Consider the following 18,612-nt stretch of genomic DNA (forward strand, 5'->3'; position numbering starts at 1 on the left):
TAAACTTTTATAGCGGTGAATGAGAGACTACATTATTTATTTTTTTGTGTTCCCATTTGCTCAAATAGCTAAATACATTTTAAAAAGAGGAAAAAACACACAAGAGGTGTGTACGGCAGTCAGGAGAGACTGAGAGAAAGGTCAATTTTACCGTCAGTCCCAGTATTAGAAACACCCTCCATGCATCGTTGAGTAGTTTCTTGTAATTTGATGCTAAGGTAATATAATACAAAGTATAGTGTTATAAATGTAGGCTATACATAAAAATAATAAAAAAGGGTCCATAGCACATCACAACAATCCAATCAATGCCCATTGGACAAAATCAAATCCCGCCTTATTTTTTTTCTTATTCAAGAAGCCGTTTTACTTTGTTATATTGGTATGTCAAAGACTATCTCAGCTTTCATTTTAGTTTCCCTCACCGTTTTCAACTATAAACTAACAACTTTTTTATGCGTTTTGGCCATCATCTACACGACAGCAGTGTTTTGGGGGCCTAAAAACGCAAGGTTTTGAAAACGGGTTTAAAAGTGCACGTTTTTGAAAATGATACAGCTTTTGTCTGCGTGTAAACTACAAAAACGTTAATTTGTGAAAAAGGTGACGTCATGCACATGCGTATTACGTGTTCAGTCTAGACGTGTTGTGTTTCTTTACAAAGTGACTTCACTAACTACTGGCCTGACATGCAAAACACAGGGTTTTTAGTTGTTTTCACGGATCCATGTGAATGGGGATCATTTTGACAACGTTGTCGTCTGTATGCGAAAACCGTAAAGGAAAAACAAACCTGCTTGAGCTTGAGTCACGAGATTCCTTAGGCTTTACAATTAGCAATATTTTTTATAGCATAAATAACCCTAATTTCTCTTAATATTATTCTTTTCATGACTAATTGGACCAAGTTTCTTAACTAAAATAGGCATTATGTAAACATTCACAAAAACTACTCATCAGTCATTGCGGAGATACAAAACAAGTTTTGTTTTTGCAGTTTAGCTGAAATGTAGCCTAGCCTTTATGATGTTTATGGACATGGGAGGAGCTCTAAAAGTTACAGTATGTTTTAGTACAACTCTTGATATGATAATTTTAACAAAATGTTCATATTATGTAACATATGCTTTGTTCTAATGCATGCTAAACTTTAATGAAAATGTATGATCTGCACCCTTCCCCCCTGAATAAACACACACCAGCCCATTTTTTTGCGAGGGCTCATCTGGTAGTGTTTAGTCTTTCGGAGGTGCTGTATCCCAGGCACAGAAATTGGATCATCCCGTTGGGGTTCGGCTATAGCAGAGGCCCCCACAGCAACACTTTGTGCCTAACAACCAGCATACACATTATTCATGTTAATTATACGCATTATGTTAGAACACTGTAGTAGGACACAACGCCTTGCTATGATACTTTTTTATACACCGACACATAAACCACAAACAAGGCGGCCTTCTCTAGTCCTCAAGGTAACAATGATGACTCTGAATGTCTTTGATCTGAAGCTGGAACTTTGAAAAAAAAAAAACGTAATCTTAAAGGGTAAAACACAACCTTGTTTTAAAAAGACCCCTTAGGCATTTGTATGGCTCGTGTAGCTTCAAATGGACACCGTTTCTGAGTGTTCCCTTTCTTTCCAAGAACCTCATTCCATCCCTCTTTTTTTGTATCTCATCTCTCTCTCTCATTCTCATAACTTTATCCACCCTTTGCTGTTTTTCCAACACCATGTTTCACTACCAGACCCCCACCACCACCACCACACACACACACACACACACACACACACACTTTTCCTCCTGCCTTAATATCTGGCCCTTCCTGGAATCAAACACTTAAAATAAACAATCTCTCCGTACAGCACAGTAAGGCCCTCTCTCACTCCACACTGACATTCAGCAGACCAGGATCATCAACACTGTAACTGGAAACACACTGAATCATAGGGAATAATGTTACTTTTGCATGAAAACTCATCTTTTTAGAGCTGCAGTCTAAGGAACATTTCAAACATTATGTATAGAATTAACATTAGAATGATCACACACACTATTGAGTTGTTCCGGTTGTTCATCTGTGTCCAGGTCCGGTCAGAGTGGATCAATCCCATAATAACACTGAGATCCTCAAAGTAATTGCTTTAGATAATAACATTGTGCTACGGGTGTGGATCTCAAAATATTTCACATATTCATAGACATATTCACAAACAAAGAGCAACATGTCATATTTTGATAAATAGAAAAATTTGGATTTTGGCATTTTAAGTTGTGTATCAAAATAAGTTAAGCTTAGTTTTACATTGTAAGGCCACTTTATTATTTTTTCTTTGTACTGACAAAAAGTACCAAAAAGAACATTCAAAACAACGTCACTTTTTCTAAGGTGAAGTGTAATTAAATTATATTTTATGTTGTATATAAAGGTAAACACATTTACATTATACACTGGTGTTCAAAAGTTTTTAGTTATTAAGATTCATGTTTTTAAAAAGAAGTTTCTTCTGTTCACCAAGGCTAAAATAATCAGATAAAAAAATAAAAGTAATATTGTGAAATATTATTACATTTTGAAATAACTTTCTATTTAAATATATTATAAAATGTAATTTACTTCTGTGATTCAAGCTGAATTTTCAGCCTCCTTAATCCAGTCTTCAGTGTCACATGATCCTTCAGAAATCATTGAAGATATTTATTCATTTAAAATATTTTTTTTTTATTACTAACTCTGTTCGGATTCCATCCTCAGACTGGTCTGATATATAAATACCAAGGTGCTGTAAGTGCATTTTCATTTCAATATGACATTCCTTTTTATATATTATCTGTGTGTTGTTATCTCCTGTATTTCCCAACTGGTATTTATGTATTTTAAAATAAGTAACCCAGCTAAGACTTGAAAGGTGTTGCTGCCATCTAGTGTTCATAAATGGCACATTCCCCATAAGATTTACATGTGAACACAAACTGTTTTATGACACATTTTATTTATTTAAAAAAAAAAACAAGACAAAAGCAAAGTCATAATTCTTCTATATCCACAAAACCATCTGGATCAAACTCCCTCGCCTCTCGCATAGCATAAAAAAAATATAAAATTGTAGGAAACGAAACGAGTACAGTGACACTGTGGCCGTATTTATTGTGTGCATGTAAATGATGCCCCTGAGTACTAATCAAACAACATGTTTACCCATTATTTCCAGGATTTGAAATCCATTATTGAGGTTAAAGGGGAGCCAAATATTCAAGACACAGCCGAATAGAAGGTGACAACACAGATTCAAACAGGGGCAGCACACATTCTTATACAATAGACAAAACCATGCAAAACAAAGCCCTACCTGTCATTTACAACAACACAGTGACCTCCCTCTTGCAATATCCCGTAAGACACATGCAAGAAAAGGGAAGAAACATTTTACTTTTCTAACATCGGACGACAATTGCACAAACAAACCACCTCTGAACATCTCAGAATGATTTTTTCTTTTCCTAATGGCATGTATGTTCACTAGCATTAAACGAGTCAGTTTTGGAAATATTCAAAAACAATGGAACAGAACTCTTAACGATGGCCAAATACACTAACAGAAGTGAGCAACAGGAACACCAAAGCTGCCATCAAAAATTGGTCTTGATTTGATGATTGGATTTAACAGCATAATGTAAAGGTTTTTAGCATTGCTTTATGGATAAGCAAGACTGTTTTCAATCAACTCAGGGCACAACACAACATGATAACATGTGTCAATGCAAACCGTGACCAGAATCCTTTAAAAGAGGCGCATGAAGGCAGGGATTGGTTAGCGCAAACACAGACAGAGGGGAAGAACATTTTCCACCCCGACTCTTTCAAACTCAGCAGTCCTACCAGTTTATCTATTTGATCCAGATGGTTTTTTTCTGCTTCCCTTTGAGGTGACAGCAAAAGGAAACAGATGAAATACATGTCATACATACAAAATTATGATAAAAATAAAGAGCATGAAAAATAGAGGTCTAGTCATTCCGACAGCCACCGGTCTGTTCCTGATACACCTCGATCACGTCCTCATCTTCCATTCCCAGCTGAAAGACAGACAGAGACAAACATGGTGAGCGGGATCATGACTGATTCCTCGTGTGTGGCTGAAAGGAAGCTTACAGCAGTTGTGGTTATGGCCACCAAGCTGGTCAATACTGTTGTAATACATCATCTGTCAAACTATTTTGTGTGTTTTCATTCAGTCACAGTCACAGAATAGAAATTAGCTGCTTTTAAAGTCCCCTATTACGCTTTTTCAGAACCTTTCATGCAGTGTGTAATAGAGCTGTTTGTGAGTGTAAAAGTTTTGCAAAGTTTCACAGATCAAAGTGCACAACAAATAAAGTTATTGTCTCCCAAAAGAAAGAACCGGTTCTGAACTGCCTCAAACGAGTTCCAGTCTAACTTCCAGTCTAACTTCCTTCTCAAACCTAACAAATTTACATAATGCCAGCATAAGGTCTTCATTACATGTCGAGAAGACGCTGTTTTCCGCGCTGCAAAAGCAAATCCATTTTGCAAGCACTTTTTGTTGTGTTTCTCACACATGCTTCTAAGCGGTCAACCAATCACCATAGACTGGGCCATCTGACCAATCAGAGCAGAGTAGACTCTCAAAAAGGAGGGGTTAAGAGAGACCGGTTCAGACACTAAGTGAAAAGAGGGGATGCTGCAATGTATATTATGAGAAAATGTAAAAAAAAAATTGACCTTGGATGCATGTAAACCTATTGTAGGAAACCTGCAAAACAAAACTAGGATCAGAAAGGCTTTATGTAAACACCGCAGTGGGGAAAAACCCAGATTTTATATCGGACACCATGTGGCGACCCAACACAGCATACCAAGTTTATCCTCATTGAAAATAAACCCTTATTTATTGAACCCCTTATATATCATGAACCCTGTCCATGTTGGCATCTGCATAATTTGGCTAGCTTCTACAGTGACTAAGTGTTGGATGATTTATGTTTGATTGGATCTCTTTAACTTGTTGCAGTTTTACTCATATATTGTACCTCTTTGGGGGTCTGGTTGTCTGCAATTCTCTGTCCCTCAAAAAGAAACCTTAGAGAGTTCATGGGTACACCCTGCAAAAAAATGCAAAACAAACCATGTCAAAACAGGACATTACACGTTTTTATCTAAATATATACCAGCAAAAACAGACACTAGCCATGTATAGCTGCAGCATATGTTCCTGTCTACTGCAGTGCAGCTCTGATATCGACATACACTAGCGCTAAAAAGTTGAAGTCAGTAAGATTTATTTAAAAATAAGTTAATACTTTAATCCAGCAAGGATGCATTAAATTTATCAAAAGTAACAGTAAAGACTTTTACAATGTTACAAAAGATTTCTATTTCAAATAAATGCTGTTGTTTGAAACGTTCTATTCATCAAAGAATCTTTAAAAGAATACAGCACACCTGTTTTCAAGATTGACAATATTATGAAATGTTTTTTGTGCACAATATTAGAAGGATCATGTGACACTGAAGACTGAAATTCAGCTTTATCATCATAGGAATTACATTATAAAATATATTCAAATAAAAAATAGTTACTTTAAAATGTTATTTCACAATATTGCTATTTCACTCTATTTTTTTGATCAAATAAATGTAGCCTTGGTTAGCAAAAGGGACTTATTTTAAAATCTCAAACATTTGAACAGTGGTGCAGATAGACTTTATAAATCCCTGATTTGGAAAATTATTTTTTAGCAAATGTGTGCTAGTGATCACTCACCTGTCTCTGACTATAGGATTCCTTCAGCTTCTTTAAATGTGTTGTCATCTTCACTTTGAAGTGAATTTCACTGTTGTCCTGCAAATCGAAATGAAATAAAATCGGCTTACTAATTTGCAGCTGTATTGGCAGCCCATGTCAGCTTGGACAGTGCTGGGTTTAGATGACTTGATATTACCAAACAGTGATCTGGTAACCTGAATTGACTGAACTAGAAAGCACCTCTATTTACCTGACCAATCACTTTCAGTTTAATATATTCTCCATCCTTCTTCTCGCCTCCATCACTTGAGGGCTTGGTCTCCTATTTAAGCAAAATGAGAGTCATTAGATTTTGCATGACATGTTGTTTTGTATCATATGAATTTAATAATTATTCATGGAGTGAGTTCAGTAAAACATTCCTTGGATATATTATACTACAAGATAGATGTGATTTTAATAGGTTGTATTAGTGCAGGACAACATTGTCAGTCTGATGTAGTTTGTTTGCTCAGCATCTCATTAATATATGGAGCAAAGAAACTGTAATAAGCAGTGTTTTAACAGTAAACACACAACTAGCCCTACTACAGTAAAGCATCACGGACTGATAATGCGCCCACATAACAAAAAACAACATGTCCAAATGTTTCACAACTTTTCCTAATTAACATGTATTAAATGAATGAATAAACAATGACTCATATGTTCAGCATGGTCCATCAGCTCAAGTCTATATGAACTTTGCTTTCAGGGCCCAGAGCAGCTAACTATAGCACCCAGGCTAAGTGAAAGATTTGAGAAAGAAATTCGCCTCTTTTTCAAGTTTACAAACAGAGTAAACGTGACTAATGTACAAAATTCCGGAACCAAAGACAATATAGGGGTTAAAACACTTTAGCGGTTTATTCAGCAAGACTTTCCCATCCACAGTCAGTTAGCTAGCTATGGAAACAAACAGGCTAAAAGATGGGCCCTCTTATTTTCATTTTCTACAAGTCCGTCTTTCTCTTCTGCTCTCCCAAACAAGTTCGATTCAACAACATATGTTTAAACTCACCGTATCTGACATGATATTCCGCAATGCGCAGCCCTTCTTTGGATCAACACGGCTTGATATAAATAATGAAGTAAAATGTGCAGTAATGTGAGGTTTTGCTACCAGCAGACTCACAACACAGCGCCGTTTACGTCATTGGAAAGGGGCGGGACTTCCTGTGGATCGTTGACCCAAACAGTGTTGTTTTTCTCATCGCGCTCTTTCTGATTGGTTCAATTCGCCCTCGAATAGAATCTTGTTGGATACTTCGGGGAAACCATAGAGTGGGGGAAACGTGGGGAAGGCATGTACTGTGCCAAAGCAGAGAGATCTTATCCATTACATTTTTACAAAAAGATTAGAAAACATATAAACACTGTTAATCCACTGGACAACCAATTTTATGTTAGACTGTGGATATTCAACATTAACCAAAAATAATGAATACACAATATAAGCACATGGAGCTCGAAATCTTAAAAATGAACATTAAGGAGTTAGTTTTAAGTGCATAACATGTACACGTGGTCCTGTAAATTACAATGAAAAGAACATGAGAAAGATCCCTCCAGGTCAGACGGTAATGCACATGCGCAAATTTCTATGGTGGTACTGCGCATGCTCACACTGTCCCCATGTGCACCTCGTGGTGGAGACTGGAGAGCGACTCCTTGTAGCGGAAGGCTCTCAATTTGGGGAGCGCAGCCATAAACTTGATTTAGAGCAAGAAAAAATATTTCATAATGTTAGTGTTATTTGAAACTGCCGCTGGCTTTGCCATATTCAAGGTAAGCATATTTATTATGTTGAAAAAATTGATATCGTGATTTTTTTCATTAGTAGTCATAGGTTTTATGGTTTCTGTTAGCTAGACGGCGTACTTAGCAATGCTATCAGAGTTTCGGAAAGTCTTAAGTTAAATATCTAACTATTTTCGTGAATACATGTGCTATCTTTCTTTGTAACTCTATATACATAACCAATTTGTAAAGCGAAGCCAGTAAGTTACGGTTCAGCGTGTGTCATGTGGCCTGCACCGCTGAATAGCCACGTTGTGTCCTCAGGACTCGCTCACTGGCTGTTCGTCGCGTTTAGACGATTTTCAAATCAACCAGTAGTGCAAAACGTGCTGCACAACATTATAAATAACCGAAGAATACTGTTGTACATGCATAAAGGACTTTAAGAAGCTATTTAGACTTTAAGTGCGGCATGCCATTACTGGGGCAAGGGTCCACATGGTCTCTCGTGTCGAGACCTTTAGGGTTTGAATAAATTTAAGCATCTCGATCGTGACTGAGTGATTGTGCAAGTACATTTCAATCGTGAGAAAAAAACACTCTTTTGTTGTGCAGGTCCTGGATGAACAGAAACTCCAGCAGGTGGACAGCCTGTGGAAGGAGTTTGAAACACCAGAAAAAGCTAACAAAGTGTGAGTATTTTTGAGAATATGTAATTTTCCGACGTTGTTTTGTAATTGAAATGCCTGTGATGATAAAGTATTTATTTATGGCAGAACTACATGTCTTAACCATTCCCACTGTCATCAGGAATCTCTAAAATGGTAAAAAGGACTGGGAAAGTATTGGGCATTAAAGGGATAGTTCACCCAAAAGTGAAAATTGTCATCATTTACTGACTCAAGTTGTTCCAAACCTGTATGAGTTTATTTCTTCTGTTGAACACAAAAGATATTTTGAAGAATGTTTTTGAAATATTTTGAAGAACTAGACATTTGATGGCACCCTTTGACTTCCATAATTTGTTTTCCCCATACTATGGAAGTCAATGGGTGCCGTTAACTGTCTGATTACCAACATTCTTCAAAATATCATCTTTTGTGTTCAATAGGATGATGACAATTTTAATTTTTGGGTGAACTATTCCTTGATAGAAATGTTAGTCAAATAAATTTTTGTAGTGAATGTTTTTGTTGCGTTTAGATTAAGATATTTTATTGGACAGTTAATTATAAATGTATTAAAAATCCTTATTAACCACAAATTTTGAATCTCACTGCATTTCCTTGGTTGAAAGGGGGGTGGGGGGAATCGGTTATCTTACTGTATCCCAGTCTTTGAGTGTGTATTCAGTAACAACTTTTGTTTTTGTTTTGTTTTTCAGTGTAAAACTGAAGCACTTTGAGAAGTTCCAGGATACAACAGAAGCTCTTGCAGGTAACTGCTAAATTGAATCATTGACACCAGTCGTCCTTAAGCTTTATTTATATATGCAAAGCAGTTTAAATGTCCATCAGCTGTGTGTCTATGATGTATCTGTATATCTGACTCAAGCATGAGGTCGTCAAACAGTAGTTTCGTCACTACCACTGAGACCACAGATTTCCTTTTATTTATCTTAATCTAAATATAAGAATGAAAATTAAAGGCATCATAAAAATAGGAAAAACTCATTCAAAATTATTTTCTCATGTCAATATCAGCGGCCACGGCGATGGTGGAGGGGAAATTGGGGAAAAGTCTGAAAAAAGTTCTCAAGAAAGTTGTGGCCAAAGAGGCTCACGAGCAGCTGGCAATCACGGATGCTAAACTAGGAGGAGTCATTAAGGTAAATGGCGGGTTTTCCAACATTTTCTAAAGATTTCCAGTGCCATTTTAAATCGGCTCTGCTATATGCATTCCAAATGAAATCATGTTACTGATATTTGCCCTATGAAACACTACAAGCTGTGATGATGATGACCATTGTCATGTTGCTGAAAAATCATGAGGCATTTCACTACCTCATCTGAGCTTGTTTTATACCTGGAAAAATAATTTGCTAGGTTTATGGTTAAGCATCAGGTCTGGTAATGCAAAGATTGTAGGTTTCATTCCAGGAATTTCAATATTGAGGTGCACTTAAAGCTTCATTAGAACAAAATAGCTGAGACTCTCTGCTGCCCCCTGCAGGAGAAGCTGAACCTGAGCTGTGTGCACAGCCCTGCTGTGGCTGAGCTCATGAGGGGCATCAGAAACCAGATGGAGGGGCTTATCACAGGTCTTCCTGCCAGAGAGATCAGTGCCATGTCTCTTGGTTTGGCCCACAGGTTAGTTTGCATTTGAAAATCAATGATAAATCTTAATTTAAACCATTCTTTGTTCACGTCAATGATTATTTTTGCTGACCGACTTCTGTGAGGATATTATTCAGCATTCGTCACTACCACTGAGACTTTCTGAGCAGATATTAACATCAAACTCAACATGCATGCTTTTGTACAGCAATTAACTTTTTTGTTTGATCTTTCCTCAGCCTCTCACGTTACAAGCTGAAGTTCAGCCCAGACAAGGTGGACACCATGATTGTTCAAGCCATTTGTAAGTAATAGTTGTTTATATATTTGCACATACTTAAGCGCATATATAGCTGGCAGTGCTTTAAACAGCTGTACCCCTGGTTCACTCTTACCTTGCCATATTCTGCAGCTCTGCTGGATGATCTGGATAAGGAGCTCAATAACTACATCATGCGCTGCAGGGAATGGTACGGCTGGCACTTCCCAGAGATTGGCAAGATCGTCACAGATAACCTGGCGTACTGCAAGACTGTCCGCACGATTGGTTAGTACACACTCGAAAGCATTTGATGAAGACTTCTAGATTACATCTTTCTCTTTTGTTGGAAAGAAAAACGTAATTTCAGTTTTCCTTATGAACAGTGATGCACACTGAGGTTTAAAAGTCATAAAATAAATGTAAAATAACTTGGAAATAAACGGCTTATATAAACCTATAATACGAATAAGTTAAGATTCAAATGAAATGGTTTAGGATATATATTTTTTTTCACTTTTTTGTGGGAGGTATAATTCAATTTTATGAATAAAATAAATATTTTAAATGTTTAAAGTCGGCATGAAACGGAGTCTTTTGATAGTCTTTTCTTCCCTATTTTGACACTTGTATATATATATATATATATATATATTAGGGATGGCCCGATACCGATACCAGTATCGGGTATCGGCCCGATACTGAGCTCATGTACTCGTACTCGTACTCGTAAAAGCGCCCCGATACCAACAACCGATACCAGACAGCGTGTGTACAGTGTTTGTGTCCAGACAAAGAAGCACTGACAACAGAAAAGTATAATGGGGATAAAAAAGAAGGCTGTCTATGAAATAAATGTATCATATTAGTGAAATATTAAACAAAATATAGTAACGCCTATATAGCTGTGGTGCGCGAGCTGATAAGAGAAAAACGCGCAGTGGATTGAGCGCGCCGCGGCACCGAAGCGCGAGCTGGTCGAGCGCATCAGACGTCAGTGGAAAGTTTGTAGTTCAGTCGGATGTCAATGGCAAAGAAAGTAAAACGAGGCATGTAGCTTATTATTAACATTAACTGACCAGAGAGAGAGAGAGAGAGAGAGCGCGCACTTCTGTTGAATGCTCTGGATTGCTGATCGTTCACGGCACGTATATTTGGATTAAAACTAAATCGTATATGTAAGTAAAACATGAACTGTTACCTTATTTATGTTTAACGACATTATTACAGGACATTTGCAGGTCAAGAAGTTACATGAACTTCAAACATCCAAAGCGCGCGCCCCGAAAACCATCGCCTCAGACAGCGCGCGAACACTGAGTGGAATTATGTCACTATTGCGCTTGTACGGATGAATTCACACAAAACTATGTAAAAACGCCCGTCTTGGCGAGTATCCTAGTAAACAAAGTATATTATATGTCAAGTGAACGTAGACAGTATAATTCAAATGGGGTCCGTGCGTTCGGTCTTAAAGGGGCAGCAGTTGAATTAATCTGCTGCTGTGTTTTAATGTTAACCAGACAAAGGATTAACTCTTGACTAAATAGGCTACCTTTTTTTGTAACTTCACAAAAAGATCCATCTATATTTAATTTATACAGTAATGAATATGCAGTGCATTAAATATATTTGATGAATAAATTAAGTTTACATTTAATAAACAAATATGATTTGACATTCTTTTGGTTTCTCTACCAATACATTTAAAAATGACAAATGCATGAATTAAATTAATTGAAAATAAAAATACAGGTATCGGTTACGGTATCGGTATCGGCGAGTACCAAAAATGAAAGTATCGGTATCGGACTCGGCCTGGAAAAAGTGGTATCGGGCCATCCCTAATATATATATATATATACATATGTCGAGTAGAGAAATGTCGCTCTATTATGTAGAGATGTCACTGCAGAGGGAGCGGAAGTTATTTTGAATAATATATATATATTTAAAAAAAACATGAATTTAAAAATGATGTGGCTGAGAAAGTCCTTTATAATAAATACTGCCCTATTCCCTAAAAAGCAACAAGAATTTTCGATTTTGATATACTATGTATTATTCATATTTCCACTGTGTAGGTGATCGCACAAATGTGGCAACAACAGACTTGTCTGAGGTTATTCCAGAGGAGATTGAGGCAGAGGTCAAACTAGCTGCAGAGATCTCCATGGGAACGGAAGTGTCGGAGGAGGACATTGCCAACATCATGCACCTGTGCGACCAGGTTAGTTGAACAAAAAACAAGTTTAGAATAAATAGTTTGTCACCTTGTTGCCTTAAAATGTTTTACATGATTAGTTCTGTTGTAAACTTTAAATTAATTCTCATTCTTTACGGAAACTCGTCACCTCTTTCCCCCCTCAACCTCTAGGTGATAGAAATATCAGAGTATCGCACACAGCTATATGATTATCTGAAGAATCGTATGATGGCAATTGCACCCAACCTGACAGTCATGGTGGGAGAATTAGTGGGAGCCCGTCTCATATCCCATGCAGGTGAGCACTATTTGGTCTGTAACATGATGCCGCTGGTCACACAAGATGAAATGCTGAAGTAAACCTTTTGACTCTTAACTTGACAGTTAAAAGGTTAAGTTACTTGTGAATAAAGCTCTACACAGTGTCTAATATTACATGTTTCTTTTTAAACTTGATTTCATCAGGATCACTGCTGAACTTGGCCAAGCACCCCGCGTCCACCGTACAGATTCTAGGGGCAGAGAAAGCTCTGTTCCGTGCTCTGAAAACCCGTCGGGATACGCCCAAATACGGTCTCATCTACCACGCCTCTCTGGTGGGGCAGACCACAGCCAAGAATAAGGGTAAAATCTCCAGAATGCTGGCCGCTAAAACGTCCCTTGCCATCCGTTACGACGCCCTGGGTGAAGACACAAATTCAGAGATGGGAATCGAAAACAGAGCCAAGCTGGAAGTCCGATTACGCTACCTGGAGGAGAAAGGGGTTAGTTGACATGGGATATATTTATCTTTGATTATGTCACAAGCAGTGATGAGGATGACTTTATGTCACAGTCCTGAAAATACCATGTGGGTCATTAAGTCACTATCTCTTCTGAGCTTGGTTTTGTTTGCTCTTTATATGTAGATATTTTATATAGCACTCTGCTAAAGTGAATATTTGTAGTCAGAATGATAAATGGTTGTCTATTTTCTGACCTAGATCAGACGCATCAGCGGGTCAGGCAAGGCTCTGGCAAGGGCTGATAAATATCAACACAAGAGGTGAGTTTTTCTTCATCCACATTGTTTTGGGTCAGTAAGAAAAAAATTTTTTTCAGTATGAATGCAATAAATTGAGTTGCTTTAAAGAGTTTACGTTGCTAATAAAATTAGCATATATTAAATAGATGCTGTTTTTCCCCTTTCATTAAAGAATCCTAAAAAAATGATCTCCGTTTCCACTTAAGAATTAACATTAAGAAAAATAAATGTTTCTTGAGCACCAAATCAGCGTATTAGAATGATTTCTCAAGGATCAATTGACTGAAGACTGGAATGGCTATAAATAAATTCTGTAAATTTCTGCAAGGAATTTATACAGGCTTGGCTTGTCATTATTTTAAATCCCTGTTACCTCTAAATAGTTTGCTTTTTAGTCACCGGCATGGTTTTGTATATTCACTCACCGAACAATTTTATCTGTTTACAAAGATTTAAGAGTACTTTTTTGATAGTTAATATTTTATAGTTTTTAAACTTATATTTATACTATTATTATAAAATAGTTTATTCATTATCATTCTGCTTTAACCGTCTGTAACTGATACTCAAAGACAAAATAATTGCTATTTTTTTTGTATGACATTTAATCACCAGCCAAGCTTAAATTGTGACAGCCCTGGATTTAAGTCTCTTCTTTTTACTTCCTGCCAGTGATGTAAAGGTATACGACCCATCTGGTGACTCAACACTCCCCACCACCTCGAAGAAGAGGAAGATTGAAGAGGTAGAGGAGGGTGATGAGGAGGAGAAGCCCATAGAGGCTAAAGCCAAGAAAGTGAAGCGGGAAGCCCCCGCAGAAGGTAAACATCCATACAGCAGAACACTGAGTTAACTGGTGTTGCAGACACTTGTTAAATGCAGATAAACATAAAATGAATATTAATCACAGGAGAAGCAGAAACAGAGACACCAAAGAAGAAGAAGAAAAAGGAGAAGAAAGCGGAGGAGACGGCTGCAGCCGGCCCAGCAGAGGTGAGGGGGTGGAATGATAAATTCATCTCTGGTTGATGGTGCATTTAATTCTCTGAATCATTAATATTCCCACATGGAATTTTTTTTTAATTCAAGTTCAGCTTATCTACGGACTGAATTTTTCTTATGATGTGTGTTAAGTAGATCTTGCAGTTTCTTATTGCAGCATTTACTTTATAGATGACAAAAAAAGAAAAGAAAAAGAAACGAGCAGCGGAAGAGGAGCCGAAGGAAGAGTTGGAAGAAGCAGCAGTCAGTCCGGTAGAAGAGGTAAGAGCCGTGATGGCAAATACAATCATGTTATATTTGATAGTTTTGTGAGTCTTAAAACAAATTTTTCCATTTACAGACAACAGAAAAGAAGAAAAAGAAGAAAAAGGTTAAAGAAGAGGATGCATAGATGAATGGGACTTCTTTTCCATGAACTTTGTTGTATATAAAATTACTTTTATAGAGTTTTGGCCATCATATGATGGTCGCGTCCCTTTTTTGTGCCTGGCCCAGCTCACATTCAACAGTTCAAACGGACTGTTGTCTTTTTCCTTTTTTTTTTTTTTTTAAAGCAATTGATTTTTTTATTTTATTTTTTAATTATAGGACATTTTCTCTCCATATAGCTTGATTGAGAAAAGTTCATAAGATTTATGATTTAATGCTCCTTGTTTGAATAGTACTGGATCATTCAGTTTCTCTTTATAAGTGAATGTTTTTAGTTTAAAGTGAGTGGGGTCACATAAAAGAAATTTCTGCGAGGAGTCAGTTTTGTCATGTAAAACTGAGTAATTTGTGTCTCAGGATTATTAAATACTGTGTTTCTAGCATGTGGACTCATTTTTTTGTTGTTGAATTGAAATTTTAAGTTTTAGAAAGATATTGGCCATTGAACATTGCCCAGAGGAATGCTTTTAAAAATCTGTAATGCTGCACTTAACCTTTTTTTTATGTAAAAATATTTAGATTGTATTTAATTCCAGAATGATCTCCTTCCCAAAGAGGAAAAAAGATGTTGATTACAAATTTAGTGGAGATGAAACTGGACAATGAGGACATTTAGCCAAATCTTAGGATGGAGTATTTCATGTTTTATTGTGTGTGTGTTTTACATTCCACTGTGGTTCCTCCTCTTTCCTTGTTCCAGTAAGATCAGGCCAAGTCAAGAAACTTGGCCAAAATACAGCATAAATTTAGCCAGCCATCAGCATACACTAGGTCTAATGAGCAGGAGATAGAGCAGCTATTTTGATTATCTGTCTAACATGAGAGGAAGTGACAGAATCTGGATATCACTGAGCCAAGATACAGTAAATCACAGTTCTTAAGGAGAAAGCAGTGCATTTTTTTATATTCGTAGGCAAAAAGCTAAAGAACATTATGGCTCTCAAGATTTAGATCAGTGGTTCTCAACCTTTTGATTCATGGGCCACACATTGTCCAAAGTCACCATGACTTTTCTAGTTCATGATTTACTGGATAAGGATAAAGCTGCGTATAAATATTTTACTCTAATTTTATACTGCTACATTATTATAAACAATGGAAAATGTATGCACTGTAGGAAATCTGTAAATTAACAGAAAAATTACTGGCAGCTCATTACCTGGACATTATCTGTTATTTTTTATGGACAATGCAGAGTAAAACTCAAAATACAGGTAAAACACCTGTCAAAAATAAATATGGAAAGTTACTTAAAATTAAAACGGTACATTGTGCCCCTATATTTTTGAGTGTGGAGTGAAATTTGTTTTGGTGTATTTTAATAGTTTTGTCTTGTTTAAAAAAACAAAAACAACGTTTAAGTCGTTTTGAGGCCCCCTGACAGAACCGCTGATTGGAACTTGGCTAAATAAATTATATATGTGTGTATATATATAAGATAAAAAAAAATTGCAGTGCGTATCGTCCTCATAAACTCACAGATTCACCAGTTCTTGCATGTGAGATGTATTGTACTCCACTCTTCCACCAAGGCACTTTTCAAGTTCTCGAATATGTCTGGGAGACGGTTTGGCACTGCAAGGACGATCAGCTGTCCTTCCCATCTCCCTGTAGCACTGTCTTGGGTGTCTTGCATTACAGACATTGCAGTTTATTGCTGTGTTACCATGTGCGGTCCTCGTGGCTCTAATCACTTCTATATGACTTTAATTGTATACCGCCTGTAGACTGTTACCCCCGGTTTCACAGACCAGGCTTAAGCCTAGTCCCAGACTAAAATGCATGTTTAAGCAACACCTTAAAATAAGACCAATCTTAAAACATGTCAGTGCCATTGTTTTGTCTCAAAATGCACACCAGATGTTTTTTTCTAAAGCATGTTTGTAAAAGTTACTGAAATGTCCTATTGAACTAAGGCCTAATCGTGGCTTAATCTAAACCCTGTCGGTGAAACCAGGCCTTAGTGTCTTAAGGACTGTTCCACGGGTGCAAGTGCAATAATTGTTCATGGTTCATTGAAGAAGCATGAAAACATTGTTTAAGCCCTTTCTAATAAAGATCTGTAAATCTTATTTGGGTTTTACAAAATTATCTTTAAAACACAGTATCCTGAAAAAGGCACATTTCTTTTTTTTGCTGAGTTTACATGTTTCTTTGGATATTAAAGATGTATGAACATCCAAGAAAATAATGTTTAAATGTAACTTAAAAAAGAGCTAATATCAGGCTGTAAAACCTGTTTGGCTCTAATTGGAGCCTTTCATTTTAAGTGTTGACATGTTTTCCCCATAGATCCCAGAATGTCCTCAATGTTTCTTGCTGAGATCGCTCCTTAAATGGTGAGAACGAGTTGCGGTGGCAGAGATTCGACCGCAGCAAACGTTTGCCCTCGTTCTCTGACTCCGTAACCCTTGCCTTAGTAGCGCAGTTCTCTCTGGTCCATTTTGGCTATTAACATGAGAAAAAGGTTTTATCAGGAACATGGACAGATTTATAGAGTTAGCCTTGACCATTTCATATGGATGGGAGCCCAAAGACCTGGAGCTCTGGATATGAATAATTGAGGATAGGCATGTATGTCCCACACCACAAAAATACAACACACATTCAGCCACGTATATGGTTGACATGTTTTAACCAGTGTCTTCCCAGAAATGGCATTCATTTTGTAAAAATAACTAATGCTTGTAGCAAAGGATATTACAAATAAAATACAAGATTAGATAGAATACATTTCATGATACTTTACATCTGTGACTGTTAAATCAGGCTTTTTTTTAAAACACTAACTACATAAAATAATACCTGTAATAATAATGTGGGAATTTCATAACAAAGAATTAGTTTGTTAAATTTCCACATTATTATTATATTGCACATTACAATTCAATTTTTTCCCCACATTTTAGTACAGTCATCAAAACTATTAAATAACACAACTGGAATTATGTTGACCAATAAAAAACAAATTGCAGTGTTGTTGTTTTAAAGTAATGTGTTGCAATATTTCATTACTCCCAAAAAAAGTAACTAACTTTTAGTTACTTCTTATAGAAAGTTCTGTTACTTTTGTGTTACTTTTTTCACCTGGGCTGGGCTTGCTTGTTTGTTTTTTAATAACAAAAGTTAAATTTTTGGCACAAAAAGTGAAATTAATAAGGGAAATGCAAAGTCAGTCAATGGGTCAGTCAGTAAAATTTCAATATTTGAAAAAGTAACTCAGTTAGCATTACTTTAGTTACTTGAAAGAAGTAATCTGATTACGTAACTTGTAATGTGTTACCCACAAAAATCCTGATGCATGTTTACTGTAACCATTCAGGTTCTGAAGTTACATGCAAACCACCATGTGCTGACCTTTGACCCCTACCCATAACTCTGCATGTCTGTCTTCTCTATGTCATTGTGTTTTTTATTTATGACAACATAAATTCAACGTGACGGATGAAAGTGAAGTACATTTTCTAAAATCTATAGGCCTATTGCAACAAACTCCTCGAAACACATTATTTTGATAAAAGAAGAACATTTTTTGATTATTTTTATTCATGTTTTGAAATAAAAGGAAACATGAAGATGTTTTTATCCATGCATGGGTTAAACAGTATTGAAGAAGGTCCCAAATAAACTTCAAGCATTTAAGAATTAGCTTAGACCAAAATGTTTTTAAGATAACGAGAGACATAAATTCAGTGTGTGCGGACTGCGAACATTTGACTGGAAGTGTTCATTTCCCTCATAAAGAATTTAGACCATGTCACTAGTTTTCTTGTTCATCAAGAAAAGAGGGTAAAGCAGTGGACTTAAGGTTCTCAAAGTTAACAATCATAGAGTCTAATACTGTCATACAGATCAGTGTCCCACATAAAG

General features: G+C 36.6%; 2 protein-coding genes across 2 annotated transcripts; one reads left to right on the forward strand and one right to left on the reverse strand.

Moving 5' to 3' along the window:
- Positions 1-2,726: 2,726 nt before the first annotated feature.
- On the reverse strand, positions 2,727-7,124 carry sumo1 (small ubiquitin like modifier 1). The gene is made up of 5 exons (XM_079628243.1): positions 6,828-7,124; positions 6,018-6,089; positions 5,786-5,863; positions 5,052-5,123; positions 2,727-4,076 (listed from the first exon to the last, which is right to left on the reverse strand). The coding sequence occupies exons 1-5, from the start codon at positions 6,837-6,839 to the stop codon at positions 4,008-4,010; spliced, it is 303 nt and encodes a 100-aa protein (XP_079484369.1). The 5' UTR covers positions 6,840-7,124; the 3' UTR covers positions 2,727-4,007.
- Positions 7,125-7,372: 248 nt separating this feature from the next.
- nop58 (NOP58 ribonucleoprotein homolog (yeast)) lies at positions 7,373-15,125 on the forward strand. The gene is made up of 15 exons (XM_079628242.1): positions 7,373-7,594; positions 8,162-8,238; positions 8,931-8,983; positions 9,250-9,374; positions 9,719-9,855; positions 10,062-10,126; positions 10,235-10,369; positions 12,166-12,311; positions 12,459-12,585; positions 12,753-13,051; positions 13,271-13,332; positions 13,984-14,132; positions 14,222-14,304; positions 14,485-14,574; positions 14,654-15,125. Exons 1-15 carry the CDS (start codon positions 7,550-7,552, stop codon positions 14,702-14,704), a joined length of 1,644 nt encoding a protein of 547 aa, XP_079484368.1. The 5' UTR covers positions 7,373-7,549; the 3' UTR covers positions 14,705-15,125.
- The last annotated feature ends 3,487 nt before the right edge of the window (positions 15,126-18,612 follow it).

The sequence above is a fragment of the Phoxinus phoxinus genome (genome assembly GCF_949152265.1).
Source record: "Phoxinus phoxinus genome assembly, chromosome: 11".
In the NCBI taxonomy this organism is placed as follows: domain Eukaryota; kingdom Metazoa; phylum Chordata; class Actinopteri; order Cypriniformes; family Leuciscidae; genus Phoxinus; species Phoxinus phoxinus.